Source organism: Alnus glutinosa, chromosome 9 (genome assembly GCF_958979055.1).
Source record: "Alnus glutinosa chromosome 9, dhAlnGlut1.1, whole genome shotgun sequence".
NCBI classification, from domain to species: Eukaryota; Viridiplantae; Streptophyta; class Magnoliopsida; order Fagales; family Betulaceae; genus Alnus; species Alnus glutinosa.
In genome coordinates, this window is record NC_084894.1 from 6,277,810 (window position 1) to 6,297,748 (window position 19,939).

A 19,939-nucleotide genomic window follows, 5' to 3' on the forward strand; every position below is an offset into this window, starting at 1 on the left:
ACTTTGTCATTACAAGTTAGAACTTCCCATAAGGGCCTTTTTCATGTTACCCATCTTGAGTAGGTTCTAGGGATCCGTTTTTCCCCAACAGGGCCAACGCTGCCAATTGAAGCAATATCCTCGAAGCTTTGTCCATTGTGTCGACGTAAGTTAAAGTCAATTGTCAATAAGAGTACATGGTAGGCCATTGGCAGCTCATGTCACCCCACTTGATTATAATATATATGGCTTTTTCCCCCTAGTTTTAGACCATGATGATAAAGCACCCAATTAGTATCTATTAGTATCAAGCAGAATGAAAGAACCAATTCTTTATTATGTAAGATTCAACAAATAAGGCAGAAGAAATAAAACGAACTTTATGGTGCCGAAAGTCCAGTGGCTGACTCAGAATTTTGGTTCACATGGGACAACATTAAAGGATAGAACTAAAAAAAAAAATATGCTGAAAATATCAAAGAATATAATTAACAAAATAAACTAAAAATTTAAGAAAATTGCAATTATACATTTCATACAAGATTAAAACATATACTGGTAGATTCGATAAATCTAGCTCGACACCTACTCGTTTAGGATTTGACTGAGGCTCAACAAAATCATTATTCTCCAAAATTTTAGGTAACTGCAACTATAAATTTCATACAAGTAAAATACATATAAAAGATTAATATATTATCACCAAACATTAACAAAATCTGAGTCCCAACAAATTGTTGCTCGAATTGTTTGCAATTTGGACATCAGATGCGAGAAAGTCCCTATAGAGCCTACCTCTCTAAGACCGGGGGCGGGCTGCTTGGACATGTGGGCTCTATAAGGACTCACATTTACAGCAAAATTGTTGTGATCTCTATCCACATCAACATAAAAAAGAAAAGAAGAGAGAAAATCAAGCCAATTTCAATAAAGAAGTGCATTGCACGACCAAAATATAGAAATATTTTGGCATTGAACAACCAATTTATTTACAAACATATTGTCACCACAACATATCTCTTAATCAAAACCACCTAATAAATTAGGACTTTTAGTAGAGCTGCAAAAAGGACATGCTTGTGCCTCTTCCTATTTTACAAGCCGCAATAATACAAGAAACCTTTTATTCTGCATACTTCAATATTCCATGGGGAGAAAGAATCATATTCAAAAGCTATGAATGCCTGTAGCTGTAGTTCCTATACGTGCTAGTGAAGAAACCCATTTTTCAAGGGCTACACCTTTTTAAACAACAATTGAATAATGTGCTTACAACAACAATTACTAACAGGTTTTCTATGGTCGCAATCTCCATCCGCGTGCAGCAAGTGCTTCATGCACCTGCCTAGCTGCTTCTGCCGTATCGTTAAGAGGCGGATAGCTCCAGCTCTCCGATATCTGAAGATTAAAACAGACACCAAGGTATAGTCAATCAAAGGAGAAGATGTTGGATTCCAGCTACTCGTTCATTAATAGTCACATAAAAGTTCACCAAATTACATCTTTATTTGATTAACATGGTAGAGAAAATTTTAATGTGGCCAATAGCTCTAAGAAAGTTGCCAGAAAAACTTCCTATCAAATTTCTAAAGGAAAAAAAAAAAAAAAAATTATTTGCATGAAAATCCCATAACAAAAATGTTTTATTAGGGATGAGAGGAACATTTAAGCAACAATAGATACTTGTTCAAAGAGAGAGTTTTTATATCCAACTTTTGACACAAAGCACAACTTCAGCAGTTGTAACACCAAGATTTTATCTTCATATTTACCTAAATGGCAAAACGACTTCACCCTTGCAGTGTTGGAACCAACAAATTTCCATTACAGAGAGTCGAGCCAAACAATTATCATGTATATTTCGTAAAAATTTATTTCAATGAGAAGTACATGAAACACAGACATATGAGGCAACTATCATGCAGTTGGTAGAGGGACATAAAGATTTGTGCAATGCTGCATAATATAAACTCTTGGAGGAATTAAAAACATCTTTACTCATGCTGATGTAGGGTTGAATGTATGGTTCAAGGAAAAATTATCATACTACTGGGCATGCAACCAATCAACAGGAACACAACAATGAGGATGGGGGTGTTAAGAAAAGCAAATTGGTAATGATTAGCACCCCAACCCCAACCTCTATTAGCCAATGTGCTTCAGTGAGAATGTATAATAATGAAAACAAGGGAAGACATCCTCCTACAGTATCCTTGATCCTCATCCCAGAGTTACATAATTTTTATTATATTGACTTACGTCCTCAGATCCTGTAAATGGCCGAACTACTCCTCGTTCCCTCAAGGATTTATGGAAATCTGATAATTTCCACGTACAACGCTCAGCTCCTATAACATATACAGGCTTCCTGCAAAACAAAATTGGAATCATTTCTACGTGTAGACTAAAAAAATTATATTTTCCAGAGCAGAAAGTAAATCAATATGTATCCATAATAGAGGTAGTAAGCCTTCACAAGCATACCCAGTGCTGCAAGCCTCACTTATCAGACTGACTGAATCTGCCGTGACAACAAAAGCATCAGCCCAAGCTAGATGCCCCATCTGCATATTTGGGTCTGAAGAAAGCCACACGTAAGTCCTGGTTTAACCACTTATTCTTCATCAAATTGGATTTCAAATCAATACTTACCCTGACCATCCCAAATGTAAACTTTTGGATTATTTCCAAGCTCCTTGGTTATGACATAAGATACCTGTTGTTGGTGGAATGCACAGGGAATGAGAGTGCCACTCAATATAAAATATTTATTAGAAACTTGGGTGTCTGCAGGGAGTACCTTTTCAGGAGTCCCATCTGAGAAAGATATTCTGACGCTCCCACAACTTACAAAAACACTGAGCAGACAGGTTGTCAACTGCTTCGCAAGGTCCGCACCATATCGGCAGTGGCCTATACAAGTGATTGGGATGAAGAAACATATTACATTATATTTAACATACTTCATCCACCAATTCTTTCTAGTTGGGCCTCTCAGTCTGTTAGTATACCACGAGAAGTAGAAGAATTATAATCCCCATCCCGCCTAAAATGCTAGGAATTTGTTGATAGTTTGAATCGATTCGTAGACTGGGTTGACTGATCCCTTTTAAATTTTAAAAAGTTTTATATGGCCCTTTCATGAAAAGCAACAATAACAAGAAAAGTGAAGATTGAGAACATTACTCCAATAATCAACAAAAACCAAACAATGATAGAAAGCTAAAGAAAGACAGACTTGATATGCATCTAATTGGCACAAATGTTCTTACAGTGACAAGCCATTAATGACAATTCTAGTCAGTTTAGGAAGTGAGAGAAGTTCGTAGTGTTTCTTTTATTTTCTTTTTTTTAAAAAAGTTGTAGTTAAAAAGCAATGTTGTATCCCCTGTTGACAGGAAAACATTATCTTCACTATATACATTCAATTGTCTCTTAAAAATCTCTAAAGACACATAAACGCTAACACCTTTGACGTTGATACCCTTGATAAGTGCACTAATGACCAATCGACCCCCATTGGCAAAACACAATCCCACCCCCAAGAAACAGAGATCATGTTTCTAATTCTAGCAAAATAAACAGATAAACAATTAGGCCTGTCCTACAGGGCTATCCAGGATTAACTGACTCCACTTGAATAAAATTATAACCAAAATAAAATTGTGTTAGAATATAGGCATTAACAAAAGAGAGGCTCAATTTTTCTCATCATCTAGCCCTCACAATTCATTGATGTATATAGGAACAAATACAATATTCTGGACCAGACCATTAGGAAAACTCATAAAGACACCTCATATGGACACCTCGCCACCTTCTAGAATAAGGACACTCCCTTTTTTCTCTTACACACCCCCTCAAGCTGGAGCATATATATCATCATATAAACCCAGCTGGGAAGAAATAAACTCTTAACTTATTATGACACAAAGATTTAGTAAGCAACACATTGTGATGGCTGTGATTCCTCCAGGTAGTCTTAAAAGCCCTTTCTGTGACTCGAACAGGGAACACAGAATATTCTCCTATACTAGATGTCTGTATCCTTAACCACTATGTCAAAAGCTATATGACTAATGGAATACGTAACATATCTGCTAACTGATACCAAAATACAAATATTCAAGGAGAATGATCTAACCCAAAATGAACTTGACCTTATAGTTCAGAAGGATAACAACGAGCACAATTCTTACAAACAAATACTGAGTGAGATACAACAAAATTATAGAACTAAGTATAATAAAGAAGTTACGTGTAGGTCCTCCGATGTTGACCACTAGAAGGGGCTTTGGCAGGGGTGCAAACTCATCATGCCACGCACTAGCTGCACTACGAAGAGCAGCAGAATCTATTTGATGCAGCGCTCCCACAGTGAGGACCTGAATTCAAAAGTTCTTAGCATAGACTAACAACCCAATAATAGACGAGGCTACTATTTAAGCATGGAAGTTTCTCAAATAAAGCAAACTTTTGCACGCAATGTTTAGTCATGATACATACCACATGTTTGTCAGGAGGGTCACGTGGAGTTATCCACCTACGAAGAAACTTAGGAACCTGCTCCTGTGCATGAGGAGTCAAAGGATAATAATCATGACGAGGAGTAATCACCAAGTCAAACCTATCCAAATTTGACCTTGGATGTTGTATCTGCAAGACAAAATCCAAAATGAATAGCAAAATCAGAAATCTATATATCACGTACAAAAATATTGGAGTACTTAAAAAATAAAATCCTTGCCCACAACAATTAGCAAAGAAACACAAAACTTTCACCAAACTAACATTGAATGATAGACTACAAGGAAGAAGACATTGAACATAGGCTACTAAAGCACCTATATAAGACCATAAGTGTACAGAATATCATGATGTTAATTTCTTGGGATAACTTCACAAAAAGATGTCGAATTATAGCTATTTTGAGATAAGGGTACTGAATTAGCAAACGTTTCAAACTAAGGTATCCAAGTTTCCAAACGTCTCACTTAAGGATACTCCGTTAGGATTTGCTGTTAAATCCTGCAAAAATTTCCAAAATACTCCTTTCTTTATTTTTTTTTTAAAAAAATTATAAAAAATTTCAAAGATTTAAGCATGGGTATTTTTGCAAATTCCATTAAATTTTGACTAACACTTAAATCCTAGTATTTTTTTTTCCTAAAAAAAAATAGGGGTATTTTGGGTACTCTATTAAGATTTAATAGCAAATCCTAACGGAGTACCCTTAAGTGAAACATTTGGAAACTTGGATACCTCAGTTTGAGACGTTTGCTAGTTCAGAACCTTTATCTTAAAACGGCGTATAATTCGATACTCCTTTGTGAAATTATCCCTAATTTCTTTAATATCAAGCATACTGACAGCATGTAATCTGAAATTACCACCAGCCAAAATCTAGTCAAAACTAATACCAGTACAAAGACTCTTAAACCACAAATAGAAGGAAATAAGGTAGAAGGAAAAATGAAATTTTCCTCATAAGCCCAAATTAGGAATTACACTGACTCATGACCAAAAGGGGCTTAGGGGGCATCTTCATCCACGAAGCATTTCAAGAATCCATGTCCCCCTGCATCTGAGTTAGTAAAGTCTTGGAACAAAAAGGAAAGAAACATTCCATTTCTTAACTAATTCAACTTCTTCCTTAAGCGCATCTAAAAGCCTCTAGCACTTAATAAAATGAAAAATATGCCCTCATACAATGAAACTATATTCAAGAAATCATCTTATGTTTAAGTACCCAAGTCCAAAGATGCAACTTCTTTGATTAAATGCAAAATAATAAGAAGGTTAGGTCCTGTAAACAAACCTGAACAACAAAAACATTTTGTGATGCTACACGTTTTATGGAACTTGCAATAGATATGGTATCTCTACCAGAAGCAACCACCAATAAAGGCCCATCCCTGAAAAAAATATCATTATGAAATCAATCTCATATGCAGTCTTGAGGTACAAGAACTTTTTTTTTTTTTTAAAAAAAATGAGTAATTGGCCCCAAGGGGAGGGGGAAGGGGAGAATCAAACTATTGACCTCTGTTGATCATTTAATAAAATGAAAGGAGCTGGATTTCACTTAATAAAATTACACTTCAATGAGTTAAAAATGTATTTGGAGGATAGTGTTGCAAATATACATGTTTATACTCAAAGACATACTCAGACAAATTGAGGAATGCCCCGTACACTATGGAAATGTTTCCTTTCAAACATGCAAAGTACATCACTCCTTTTGCTCTTTTTTTTTTTTCTATTTTTTTAGACACATTAATTACATTATATATTATGACATTTATTAAAACCATATAATTTTACTTAGAAACAAGAACTCTGAAAAATGAATGTAACCATGCAAGACATTCAGGCCGTGCTAGATAAACTCAAACTGCAAAGAAGTTCATCCATGTTTGTACATTAACTTTTTGCCAAAAAATTAAGCTAATGTAACTTAAGAAGGTTAATGGACTGCTTATTACTAAACACCACTTGACTGGCTTGAACATGTAAGAATACATCCCAAGGAAAGTAACTTTTGAGCTTGCCCCAAAAATAAAGGACTAAGGCATAGGAAGCTGCATAACTTGTGCTCTCCAAGGGCTACAGAGATTAAATTTGACTTCATATAAAATATAACTTTGTGTGGAAATCCTTATATAAAGAACATTGTTTTTGACAAACATAAAGTGAGGAACAAATTACCAGATTGCAATACTAATGCACCATCTATCATTCAAGTAAGAACTGTTTAATCTAAAAACATGAAAATGGTCTTCATTACTTCAGGCACACCAAAAGCAACTATATCATTTAATAGATGGTCCATTGGAAACATAATTGCCATGGCATAATATCATACTTGAGAAAATGAAAAATATATTAATCACTGATAATTTAGTTTTTATTTTGAAGTAATCAAAATTTCATTAAAAAGCGCAAAGACGCAACTCAGGTACACAAGAAGTATCTAAGAGAAACACCTAGCTAGAAAGAGAAAAACGGTGAAAAAAATCATGAAAACCAAGCAAATTAGGAAAGTCTAAAGCAGCTGTTCAATGGTAAAGAGTATTGAAAAATAAAGACTTTAAATTACCATCGTCCCCTCACAGTCTTCAAAACTCCTATCATTTATTTCCTTCCAAATACACCACAAAAGGCAAGACGGTACCATCTTCCACACTGTTGCACTTGGGGGACTGCCACTTAACCCTATCCACCTGCGGAAAGGTCAACCACTCTCCTAGGTATAACCCAGGTTAGCCCAACACAACTAAGGATAGCACCTTCCAATCATGAGCCACTCTGATAAAGCTTACATTCAACTATGGGAGCCACTAGATAGCTCCAAATGATTCGCCACAGAAGCATCCTTAACGCGAGCTATGCTGTACAAATCTGATAAAGTTTTCTTGAGGGCTTGATCCCCACATTACGTGTCATGCCAAAACCTAATTTTGAAGCCGTCTTCCACCTCAAATCCGGTATGATTAGCAAACTCCCCCCAACCCCTCTTGATATTTTTTCATAACCCCACCCCATATGACCCATTAACCTAATTAGAACACCCCCCACTCTATGAGTCACCATGTTTAGAATCTACTATGACTCTCCACAAAGCTTCTCTGTCACGCATATAGCGTCATAGCCACTTCCCTAAAAGAGCAAGATTGAACAAAATTTAGTTTCAAACCCCCAACCCTCCCTTAGAAATCGGAAAACAAACCTTGGACCATTTTACTAGGTGATATTTGAAATCTTCACCTATCCCACTCTGTAAGAAATCTCATGGTAACTTCTCTATGTCATTAGCAACACCAGCCGTGAGGGGAAAGAGAGACAAGAAATACGTACGCAAATTGGACAGGGTGCTCTTGATCAAGGTAATCCTACCACCCTCAGACAAGTAAATCCTCTTCCAACTAGCCAAATAATGCTCAAACTACTCAATAACACCATCCGAAATAGATTTGTCCTTAAAAGACGCTCCAAACGAAAGACCAAAGTACTTCAAAGGCAAATAAGAAGCCCCGTAGCCCAAAATACTAGGGCCCACTATGCCAAAAGTGAAAGAAACCCCATCCCTCTCTTTCCTTTTTTACGTCCCCATGTCCCCTCTGTGTGGCTACATGGGGGCGAAAAAATGGAATCCTATCAACTTGTTCCAACCTAGGAAAATAAGCTAATGAGCTTATTCTTACTTCACCGTCGAGAAACAAAAGAAGACTTCCATATCCAAGTTTAACCTAGATGTAGCTCGCTTCTTTTTGGGTGTGAAGCAGTGTCAAACCAAAATACCCAACAAGCGTTAGCTCTCCCTGAAAAAGGAGGTGATCCAGCCACACCTTCCAGTACGGCTACCTTGTTACGACTTCACTCTAGTCACTAGCCCTGCCTTTGGCATACCCCTCCTTGTTGTTAAGGTAACGACTTCGCTGGTCGTGACTAGACCATCAACATTAACGATATTCCCCACAAGAACCAATTAGCCATATTAATTTTTAAACTGAAAATAAATTCAAAGCATAGGAATAAAGCATGCAGATAGCGAAGGTGGTTTAGGTTTGCCTCACGAAATATCAAGGTGTCATCCGCAAACAGGAGGTGAAAATGTGATGTGCACCAATGTTCCTAGACCTCACAGAAAAGACTAAAAGAAGGCCCCCCATTTCCAATGGCGGATAACATTTTACTTAAAAGCCTCCATGACGATGACAAACAACAATGATGACAAAGGATCTCCCTGTCTCAAACCACGTGAGCTATTAAAGAATCCAGATGGACTGTCATTCACCAAAATAGAAAAACGCATCAAGAAAATACAATGCGCTATCCAAGAACGCCATTTCTCCCCAAAACTGCACCTCCTCAACAAATATAATAAGAACTCTCAATCGACATAATCATAGGCCTTCTCAATATACAACCTGCAAAGAACCTTAGGCTCACCAGATCTAATCATACTATCTAGACATTCATTGACCATAAGAACATATTCAAGTATTTGTCTACCTCTGACAAACACATTTTGGGGCTTCGAGATAATCTTCTTCAACACCCTACTCAACCTATTCGCAAAGACTTTGGCAATAATGTTATAAACCCTACTCACTAGCTAAGAGATAATTAGTTCCAATTACAATGTCAACCTATTTACGATCAGATGGTTAAATAGTCTACTCCTAATATAAATCAATCAATACCAATGCATGTTGTTTCCATCCATGGAAAAGTGCCAACAATGTGCAAACTTGTTGCGTGAATTACTAAGGTCAATGCTCTTAAGAGCATCACCAATTATAATTTAGGGAAATTGCCCCATACCCCTTGAATTTTGACCCCGTGATAGATAAGAACCTGAGTTTCTAATTTTGACATTTAAAGATATGAGTTTTGACCATGTGACAAATAGGTCTTTCCGTCAATTTTTCAATCAAATTTTTAACAGGTGAAATAGCAGCCGATATCTTCTCTATGTAAGACCAATAAAATCGTGCCATGTATATCAAAAACCATGTCATCATACTACATATGCCTGTAAATAAATAAAAAATGAAAAGAAAAGAGAAAAAAGCTGAAAAAGGGGTGTAAGGTGGCTCCATCCTTGCAACCACCGCTACCCTATGCCAGGGTGGAGAGCAGGGGGTGCCGCCCATTGCGAGGGTTGGAGGGTGAAGCCACCCCTTGACTCCACCCTTCTTCTTCTTTTTCAACCTTTCTTTTCTTTTTTGTGTTTTTGTTTCAAATTTCAGGCATTAGTAGCTTGATGACATGACTTCTAATACACATGATACAATTTCATTGGTCTTACACGGAGAAGATGTCAGATGGCACTTCTACCGTTTAAAAATTGATGAAATGATCTATTTGTCACATAGTCAAAACTCAGAACCTCAATTTTTTAAATTAGAAACTCAGGTCCTTATTTGTCACAAGGCCAAAACTAGGAGTGTATGGAGCAATTTCCCTATAATTTAATCCAATGGTCTCTCAATGAACAGTCTTATTACAAAATTTTAACACATGGTTTCTGCAAGTTTAAAAAGTTAAGCAATACTAAATAACACTGGTTTTGTAAACAAATGTCGGTAAAAAAAAAAGAAAGTACTTTTCACAAGTCTCGCGAGCCATGGCAATAATCTGCTTTGCATCGGCTTCTAAAACAGACAACAAGCCTACGCGGCCACCACCATTTTCAGAAGGCAGAGGCGCAAGTTTCTTCCCCCGGGATGTCAAAAAAATTATCTGCTTTATGAGATAATCCAACTTCTTGTGAAGTGAAACTGGCAGCCAATGCAGCCACTCATTTATTCCTCCCCTTGGCCTTGTTACCCGCTGCGCACACAATATGCAATCAATCAAACTCCAAGAGAAACACTTCTGGCCACCATAGGATCAAAACCAATAGCGCTAGATTATTACTATTTCATTGGTGAGATTTGAACCTTACACAAAATTATTGTTTGCATGTATTGTGGCCTATTTCAATGTTCACAATGATCGAAAATCTTAGGTTCGAAGAAGGAACTTACGTATAAGACGTGCTTGTCAGCGAGGCCAAGGGCGCGAACCAAGCCCAAGCTCTGGTTCTCGGAACCGGGGAATCCGGTTCCGATGACGACGGCGCGGCGAACGGTGGCGCCGGAGAATCCGACTTCGAAGATGTCAGGCACGCCGCCTCCGAAGGTGGGGCTCGGCGGCTCCGGAAGCCGTATCGGCTTCATAGTCTTGTTCCAGTACGGATTGGAACCCTAGCGTGAAGTGTACCAATTGAACCGTAACGAGACAAAGAAAGCAAAAGAAGGAATTGATGCGATTAATCGGGGTTTAACGGAAGGGAAGAACTTTTGGACTGCGTTTGGTTGATAGGAAAGGAAAGTAACGCAGCAAATTAGTTTACGGGAATGATAAAAAGCCCATCGATGTGGCCGCCACGCCTACGATCATTTTCCGGGCCGAGGGAAATGGAAGATCCAGCTCAAATTTATCGCCGGTAATCCATATATATATATATATATAGAAGTGCTGCTATGTGTAACAATCATGTCTTGAATTTGAGAAAAAAAATATATGTCCAGAGTAGTAATTATTTTATTTCCTTTTATGTAATTGTTTTTCTCTTTATTTCCTTGGTTTTTTTTTTTTTGAAACACTCTTTATTTCCTTGGTAATTGTTGTTTTCACATTAAATATTATAAGTCAATTTTAATCATATTAGATATGTAATATTATGCATGTATATCTATAAGAGTATTTTCATAAGAGTCGCTTAATTGATGATTCAACCCTAATTTCTTTAAAAATGTTGTAATAGTTTTTCTATTTAAAAAGTTGATACGTTATGAATAAAGGAAGAGAATAATTAATCAAAATCAGTGATTAGGTTGTGAGGTTCATGTTCCCTCTAAAAATTTAAATTATCCCGTTATGAACTTAGGTCGGTAACAATATGTCATTTCTGCTTAAAATAAAAAATTAAAACATAATAATCAGTTTGTAATATTTAAAAAGAAAAAAGTTTGATATGATAGAAATGATGAGTAATGCATCTATCATGAAAAGAAAAGTCTATAAAAATAGCATTTATTCAATTAAATAAATTTCTTTTCAAATGTTACGGGTTGTTTTAAAATTATTATTGAATCAAAATTTAATAATAATCAATTCAAATTATTTGATGTAAAAAACACATTACATATAAAAGGACACAGAGACATTATTAAATGGACAATGAGAAAGCATGAAATTTCAAACCGTCCATCATACATGGATTTTGTGGTTGTCCATACATTTATTTATTTGAATAAATGCTATTTTTATAAATTTTCTTTTCATGATGTATGCATGACTCATCATTTCTATCATATCAAACTTGGGATTTTTTTATTTTTTATTTTTATTACAAACTGATTATTATGTTTTAATTTTTCATTATATCAAACTTGTTATTTGAGGGGTATAATTATTCATAAAAATATGAAATGATTATTTTACCTATCAAATAAAACTAACTGAATCATCTCGAATTCATTTGAAAAAGACAATTTTGTCCTTCAAATAAAACTAACCGAATCCGACGGATAATAACTTTCATCCTACACTACAAAAAATTTGTTTTTAGTGACTTACATATAGTAGTATTTTTGGTGGTCTGACACGTCACTAATTGTTAATGGCGTGTAATTATTGGCGTTTTTGACACGCCACTAAACAGTTCGTCACTAATTCCCATTTAGTGGCGTGTCTAAGTTGCCACATCACTAATTAGTGGCATGGCAGTTTCTGACACGCCACTAATTTAGTCACATGTCAATTTTTAACACCTCACTAAATTTCAATAAATAAATAATAAATTTAAGTTTTAGTGACGTGTTTTTTAAAGTGTCAACACGTCACTAAAATTGTATGTTCAAAAAATAAATAAAAAGTCAGAGTAGAGATGGTTGGCTCCTATTTTTGGGTCTTCAGGCATCGAGAGTCGTGTAGTCGCTAGGTTGAGCCGTCCTTGTACTTCTGCACCCATGGGAGACACTTCCTCATTGTTTTCAACTAGCTATTGTATAAGATTGAAAGTAAGATTTACCGCTCATTGAAGTGTATATAGCTTGGCTTCCCTATAAATTGTTGGGAAAAGAATCGGACCAAAGCTGTAAAAAGACATAGAAGAATATCAGCTAAAATCGACAAAAATCAACCAAAAAATGATATTGTAAGGAACAACCAAATGCAAATCCTTGCACATATTCAACCAAAATATGCAATGAATCGAAACAGATTAAACAGAGATAAACTAGAAGAAGCACAATTCTACTGGAAGAATCATAGATCAAGCCCTTTAACAAAGACATAAACTTGAAGCCATGAGTACGTGTACCTGAAAACAAAAACCCTGCTTCCTTCTCTCAACATCCAGGTTGTGCCTAACATTAAAAACAAAATGGCAAAGGGATTAGAAGAGAAGAAGAGAAGCGGCGGGGGAGTAAGAAAAAATAGGGGGAAAAGGAAAGTAAAAAAAGGGGAAAAAGAAACAAAAGAAATGGGAGGCAGTTGCGCGCGTTCCTGAGGAGAAATGTGACACGTCACTAAAAATTCATATTTCAAATTATTTTATATAGGGATTTGATTCTTATACAATACCAATACAACAACTGTACAACAACCTCTCACATGAGGGTGGGCCCCAGTATGTGGGACCCACCCTCATGTGAGGGATTGTTGTACAGTTGTTGTATTGGTGTTGTAAATCTAACATTTTCCTTTTATATATATATATCAAGTTGACATTTAGTGACATGTCAAATTTGGCATGTCACGACTTAACATTTAGTGAGGTGTCAAATTTGACACGTCACTAAATGTTTAAATTTCTTTTTTTTTTTAAAAAAATAAAATAAAATAAAATAAAAAATTATATCAATTTAATATTTAGTAACGTGTCGAATTTGACACCTCACTAATTTAGTGGCGTGTCATAGTAACACGCCACTGATTTAGTGGCGTGTCATAGTGACACGTCACTAAATGTTTAAATTTCAAATATTTATTTAAAAAAAATTATATCGACTTAATATTTAGTGACGTGTCCAATTTGACACCTCACTAAATTAGTGACATGTCATGTTTAACACCTCACTATTTAGTGGCATGTCTCTCTAACACGCCACTATTTATTTTAAATGTACAATAATTTGGATTTTTTTAAATAAATTAGTGACATAGCATATTTAACATGTTGCTAAATAGTGAGGTGGCATATTCAGCACGCCACTAAATTTAAATTGCTATTTATTTATTTATTTTTATTTTTTTTGGTAGTGCTAGGAGAAGTTTAATGATATGGTAAGGGACGGGTATTCACCCAATTACCTAATTACTCTAGAGTACTACTAAAAATGAAGACCCGTGTCTTTCTTGAACTATCTCGAAATTAATATAGCTTTTAAATTAACCATTAAATGTGCAGTAATTACTATTAGATTTTGATCCAATAATGATTTTAAAAAGCTAATCAATTTTATGAAGACTTAAGGAGGACATGGAGGACATCATCCTTATAACATTACTCATTACCCAAAGGCTTAAACATATATTTTATTAGTTTTCATGACCATTCAATTAGAAGCCAAGAGGATGTTTCATTTGGAAATTGTGAAAAACGTAATGCTACATCATACACCCTTATTTCATTGGATTGATGTATATCATCTTGCATTGGGGTTTTGAGTTGAATTAGACGATCAAATGTTAAAATGACCGTTATACTTCTGTAAACTTTATGAAATTACAAAATTACCATAAGCTACAATTAAATAATTTTTTTATTTTATTTTTATTTTTTAAAAAAGTGAAACATAAAAAAAGAAAATGGCTAGGGAAAATATAGGGGTATTTTGGAAATTTGCCACCCCTCCATATAGGATTTAACAGAAAATCCTAACGGATGGGCGGGATTCTAAATTTTGTAAAGTTCGATACACTAAATTAAGAATTTTTTAACTTTTTGAGGAAATGCAAAAATGATAAAAGTTTAGGGAGATTAAGTGAAGTTTCCAAACAAAAAATATAAATAAAAATAAAGGATTAATAAATACTGTCACATCAATCCAGAGAAATGAGGGTGTAATGTGGGGTGTAGTACTTTACATTTCCCTCTAGGAAAACATCCAACTAACTCTGGATATATTAATTATGACATAACTTTATGCAACTCACCGGTCATATTTTTAGAGATCATTTAGGAGATGTCAGGATGATTCTGTGGTGTAATCAATGATAGTTTCTTAAACTAAAAAGGACAAATTATCACCACCAGCTAACCTTTGTCACGGGGTAGTTAGTCATTATTTCTTAAGATCGAGGAGGGTTATGGTTCAATCTTTGAAGGTGAGGGAATTTAAGGCAGAGAGACAGAATTCTTCCTCTTGCAGATATAATATGACAAAAAGAGACCCTGATAGGAAATCTGTCTGACGATGATAATATGAAAAAAGAGAAATACAGGTGGAAGCCGGCCTAGGCAGAAGATCCGTGATAAGTGAAACTTGTTGACACATACTTGTAACCGCAATCACTAAAGCTGCCATGCACTAAACTCCTCCATAAATTCAGCTCAGATCTTGAACAGTGAACACAGATCGATCATCTCCATCCATGATCCAACCCACCCTTGAGATCTATGGCCATTAGTCTTGCAAGCAGAGCCTCTGTTCAATTTTAGCTCCATTTTAGAGACCTTCCCACTTATTAGTACTATAAAGTTATGATGAGAGTAGTCTCTGAGTCTGCTCTCAGCTTATGCCTAAGTTTGTTGCTGCTTGTTTTAGCCAGTGTTTCAGCTGAGCTTCAAACTCATGGCAATGAAGTCAGGCCAGCGTGGTTATCCCCTCCACCGGGTTATGGCTATGGAGCTCCTCCTCCATCGCCTCACCCTTTGCCACCAAAGCATAAATGGCCCCCTAGAAAGCCACCTTGTGCATCACCACCACCAAAACACAGGCCTCCTACACCATCTTATCGACCACCAACCTATAAGCCTCCTAAGGCCCCCTCGCCTTCTCCTCCAGTGAGTTCACCACCTGTTCAGAGACCTCCTACACCAACGCATAAGCCATCACCACCACCATGTCCTCCAACTCCAACTTATCAACCTCCAGCTTCTCCACCACCACACAGATATCCTCCCCCTTGTTCTCCTCCAAAGAGGCCACCTCCATCACCAACTTATCAGCCACCTCCAACGCCAACTTATCAGCCTCCAGCTTCTCCACCACCATGTGGATATCCTCCTCCTTGTTCTCCTCCAATCAGGCCACCTCCAACACCAACTTATCAGCCACCTCCATCACCAACTTATCAGCCACCTCCAACGCCAACTTATCAGCCACCTCCAACGCCAACTTATCAGCCTCCAGCTTCTCCACCACCATGTGGATATCCAACTCCTCGTTCTCCTCCAATCAGGCCACCTCCATCACCAACTTATCAGCCACCTCCAACGCCAACTTATCAGCCACCTCCAACGCCAACTTATCAGCCTCCAGCTTCTCCACCACCATGTGGATATCCAACTCCTCGTTCTCCTCCAATCAGGCCACCTCCAACACCAACTTATCAGCCACCTCCATCACCAACTTATCAGCCACCTCCATCACCAACTTATCAGCCACCTCCAACGCCAACTTATCAGCCTCCAGCTTCTCCACCACCATGTGGATATACTCCTCCTCGTTCTCCTCCAATCAGGCCACCTCCAACACCAACTTATCAGCCACCTCCATCACCAACTTATCAGCCACCACCATCACCAACTTATCAGCCACCACCAGTACCGACACCTTCTCACAAACCTCCTCCATGTCCACCTACCCAAAAGCCCCCTGTCGGACCACCGCAAACACCGCGGACTCATCAATCCCCTCAATCATCTCCACCAGCAAGCCCTCCTCCAATATATGGGTACCCTCCACCACCATATATACTAGGCTAATTAGTCGACTATATGGTACAATGTATGTTTATTTATCTGTGTCTATGGAGTTAGTTTCTTGTCAGGCTACAATGTTTCTTTATCCATCTGTTCGTGGCTATCCCCATTGAAGCATGCTTGTTGTATCAAGAATTAAATAAAACTAGTTGCGTATGGAGGGCTATAGTAATTTCTATCTAAGTGTTATTTTCCATCTGAACATATGATTGATCTGCTGTAATCAGCATCGAGCCTCATTATAATTTGGATCTCTCATGAACCCGTCATTAGTGTTATTATTAACAGAAGTTACACACTGATAACAGATACATGCCCTACCGAACGTTTCCGCTTGCCAAAGGAACCAGTAATTAATTAAGCTACAATGATTACATGCTGGTATATCACTTAATATATGACTCGTGATCCTTTTAATCAACTGTCCATGCATTACTTAATTAAAATGAAGCAAATCTGCAGAATATTTCAATCCACCGTAATCAGGAACTACAAGCTTTAACTGACAACCGAAAATATGGAATGGTGCAGAAGATGGAATTTACTGACAAGGATACTGGGAGCTGTGAAGTCTAGTTGATTTGCGGTTTGTAATTGTTTGTTTGTAGTTCTAGTTGTATAGATCATTTGTTGATTTGGATTTGGCATTGTAATTCCAGTTTGTTGGGAGGTTTGGGTCAAATTAGTTTTGTTGTTCTGCTGCTGCAAAAGGAGCTATTAGTTAAATTACTATTTATTCCAAAAGCTTAAGATAATAGGAAGGAACAAATTTAGTCATTTAATCAAATACTTTTACACTCCCCTTCACGTGCTGGCTCAAACTCTTCTTTAATAGGTGAAGCACAACACGTAATATTTAATCGAAATGAGGGCTGAATTATATAGTCAAAGTTCGAACTGAGGATCTTTAGCTTTGATGTCATGTTAAATCATTACTTATCTCCAAAGCTTAAGCTAATAGGAATGAGTAAGTTTGGTCATTTAATCAATACTTTATCAGTGCTGATGTAGTGGATGAGAGTACTTGTTGAATGATGTTGTTAGCTGTTGTTGCAGTTGTTGTTCCAGCAGTTTATGGTGGAGTGTTCTGTATTGTTTGAGTTCTTTTATAGCAAGTTCTCATTCATCTGACAAAAAGGAACAGCAAGCTTGAATTTGTCAATATAAAGATACTCCATATATAAATATTTCTTTTGGTTTCAACAATGTTCTCAAATAACAGAGGGAAATACAATTCTCCTTAACAAAACGCCACAAATTTGAGCCTTTTAAGTAGCAACAGGGTCAAAATATGTGCAACAACCTTCCACCATCAAATGGTTTCTAGAGCTAGATTACCCATCAGTTTAGCCAAGGGTATAGGACACTTTGTAACAATATCAAACCTGGATGGATTTGAGGCACGTCCGAACAGGGACAAGCTTAGCATAACAAGCTCTTGGAGAGACAACCTTGAGGAAAGGAAACCTTGCCAGTAATAAGGATCCAAATCAAAGAACGCATCAAAGAACCTCCTAGTCCCATTCAGATCAAGCTTCAACAGAGTCTCCATTCCAAAAGAGTAGAATTCCCTTGTGTACCTCCTCTCAACTGGCCACAAGCCATTCCACACTCTATGATAAAGTGGCTTCCCTCTAACCATCCTGGTCGAGCCGAGGCACTCGGCAATGGTGTCAGCTAAGACTGGGGCTAGAGCCATGGTCCGAGCCACCATGTACCCAGTTGAAGGGTGCACGACCCCAGAAGTCCCACCAATGGCCATCACACTCTGAGGGATTCTGGGAAGAGGGCCTCCCATTGGGATCAAACACTTCTCATCCTCCAAAACCCTCTTCACTGTAATTCCTAAATGTCTTAGTCTTGCAACCATCCTTCGCTTCACCTCCATATAAGATAACACTGGTCGAGAAACCAGAGAAGTTTCTTCTAGGAATATCAAGCTTGAATCAAACGGCATTGCATACAGAAAAGTAGGAAACCTTGAATTACTAGCCCGCAAATAAGGCTCGTTTCCTAGATGGGAATCTCTCCAATCCATGAGAACCATTTTATCCAAGTCAAAAGGGTGGCCATCCACTTCAGCCAAAATTCCATGAGCAATCTGATATCCATGGTTCCTTGGCTTATCATATTCTGTAAAGGTGCTTGCAAAGCCACTGGCATCAACAATCAAGCTTGCCTTCAACTCTTTCCCATCATCACACAAAATGGAAGACTCAAACTCCTTGTGCTCAATTTTCCAGACCTTGGCTTTATGAAATTTAATAACTCCACTGGAGACGCATCTTTCTATTAGTTTCGTTTTCAGTTTTTTCCTACTCACCCGACCGTAGGGACGGTTCAAATATTTGGTCTTGTTTTCATTGATGTAGACACAACTCATCGGCCATGTTTTGTCAAAGCAATCCTCAAGCCCCAAGCTCTGAAACTCGTCAACCCAAACCCCGTAGTTATTAGGCCACATAGAAAGCGGCAAAGGGTCGACACAACATACCTTAATTCCATAGCATGACAGTTGCTCTGCAAGACGAAGGCCGGCCGGGCCCGTGCCGATGATGATGACATCAAACTGAGGCCGAGCAGAAGTCGGGTCAAACCATGGAAGATCAAAATTCAAGCATTCAGGTTGTGTCGACTCAGGCTTCAAGTCAAGGAAGTTTCCAAACTTGCTGCTTTGGATCCTACAATGACTCTTTCTTGAAGATGCGTTATTGGGTCTTGGAGAAGAGACTGGAAACTTGTCAGTAGTTATTCCATGTGGTGGTGAAAATAGCCTGAGAAGAGTCCCCATGATGAGAGGGAATGGGATAGATGGGAAGGACTAGTCTTAGAGAAGTAACGGAAGAAGTGGGAGCTTGTTCCTGATGAAGAAACGAAATGGGAGATATGGACAAGGAGGAATCCTAAAGCAGTACCAGGAATAAGATACCTTTATGCTGGCGCAAAGTTTCAACAATGGGGATTATTTATACTCTGAAGAGGGTCCTACGTACAAATTATAAACTAGACTCCATTGACTCATTGAGTGGCGTTCATGACTGTCTTACTACGCAAAGCTTTGTTCACAGGCGTGCCCCTAGCCACCTACCAGCTGGAAACTGGACAGAAGGAGGAACCTAAACGGGGAGAATTGTATACGCTTCCTCAAGTTTGATTGAGCCATAGACCGACCAAACTCTTGATAAGGTTCGGAGAATTCTCATTAAAAACTTAATACTTGTCAAACTATAAAGAAATTACTTTGAGGCTAATGAACCATCACCGTCCAAGTGTCACTCCCATTGGCCAGGTTCACACCATCAGAAGCTCCACTTAATGAACCCACTTAGTTTCACAGCTTGTGTCTTTTGCATTATTAGCCGTCCCACTTAGCCTTGTCGGGGAGGCAAAAAATTCATTTGCATGTTCGCGTCATTCTAGGTTTGGCTAAGGAAAATGTAGGGAAACATGGATGGCGTGGGCATTTCACAACAA

The 19,939-nt window shown here is 37.6% G+C and overlaps 3 protein-coding genes across 9 annotated transcripts; 1 reads left to right on the forward strand and 2 right to left on the reverse strand.

Moving 5' to 3' along the window:
- Positions 1–881: 881 nt before the first annotated feature.
- Positions 882–10,977, reverse strand: LOC133878162 (mitochondrial fission protein ELM1). The gene is made up of 10 exons (XM_062316670.1): positions 10,515–10,977; positions 10,091–10,317; positions 5,798–5,894; positions 4,486–4,635; positions 4,238–4,364; positions 2,780–2,892; positions 2,632–2,695; positions 2,464–2,557; positions 2,239–2,347; positions 882–1,377 (listed from the first exon to the last, which is right to left on the reverse strand). The coding sequence occupies exons 1-10, from the start codon at positions 10,704–10,706 to the stop codon at positions 1,276–1,278; spliced, it is 1,275 nt and encodes a 424-aa protein (XP_062172654.1). The 5' UTR covers positions 10,707–10,977; the 3' UTR covers positions 882–1,275.
- Positions 10,978–15,092: 4,115 nt separating this feature from the next.
- On the forward strand, positions 15,093–16,643 carry LOC133877981 (proline-rich extensin-like protein EPR1). 7 transcript variants are annotated; one of them, XM_062316458.1, is made up of 3 exons: positions 15,093–15,971; positions 16,077–16,100; positions 16,230–16,643. In XM_062316458.1, the coding sequence occupies exons 1-3, from the start codon at positions 15,242–15,244 to the stop codon at positions 16,466–16,468; spliced, it is 993 nt and encodes a 330-aa protein (XP_062172442.1). In that variant the 5' UTR covers positions 15,093–15,241; the 3' UTR covers positions 16,469–16,643. The 7 variants fall into 7 exon arrangements, with proteins under 7 accessions (XP_062172442.1, XP_062172437.1, XP_062172439.1 ...); XM_062316453.1 differs by having other exon boundaries at positions 15,094–16,148; XM_062316455.1 differs by having other exon boundaries at positions 15,094–16,124.
- A 950-nt stretch (positions 16,644–17,593) lies between these two features.
- Positions 17,594–19,435, reverse strand: LOC133877980 (capsanthin/capsorubin synthase, chromoplastic-like). Its single transcript, XM_062316451.1, has one exon. The coding sequence runs from the start codon at positions 19,254–19,256 to the stop codon at positions 17,778–17,780; it is 1,479 nt and encodes a 492-aa protein (XP_062172435.1). The 5' UTR covers positions 19,257–19,435; the 3' UTR covers positions 17,594–17,777.
- Between the last annotated feature and the right edge of the window lie 504 nt (positions 19,436–19,939).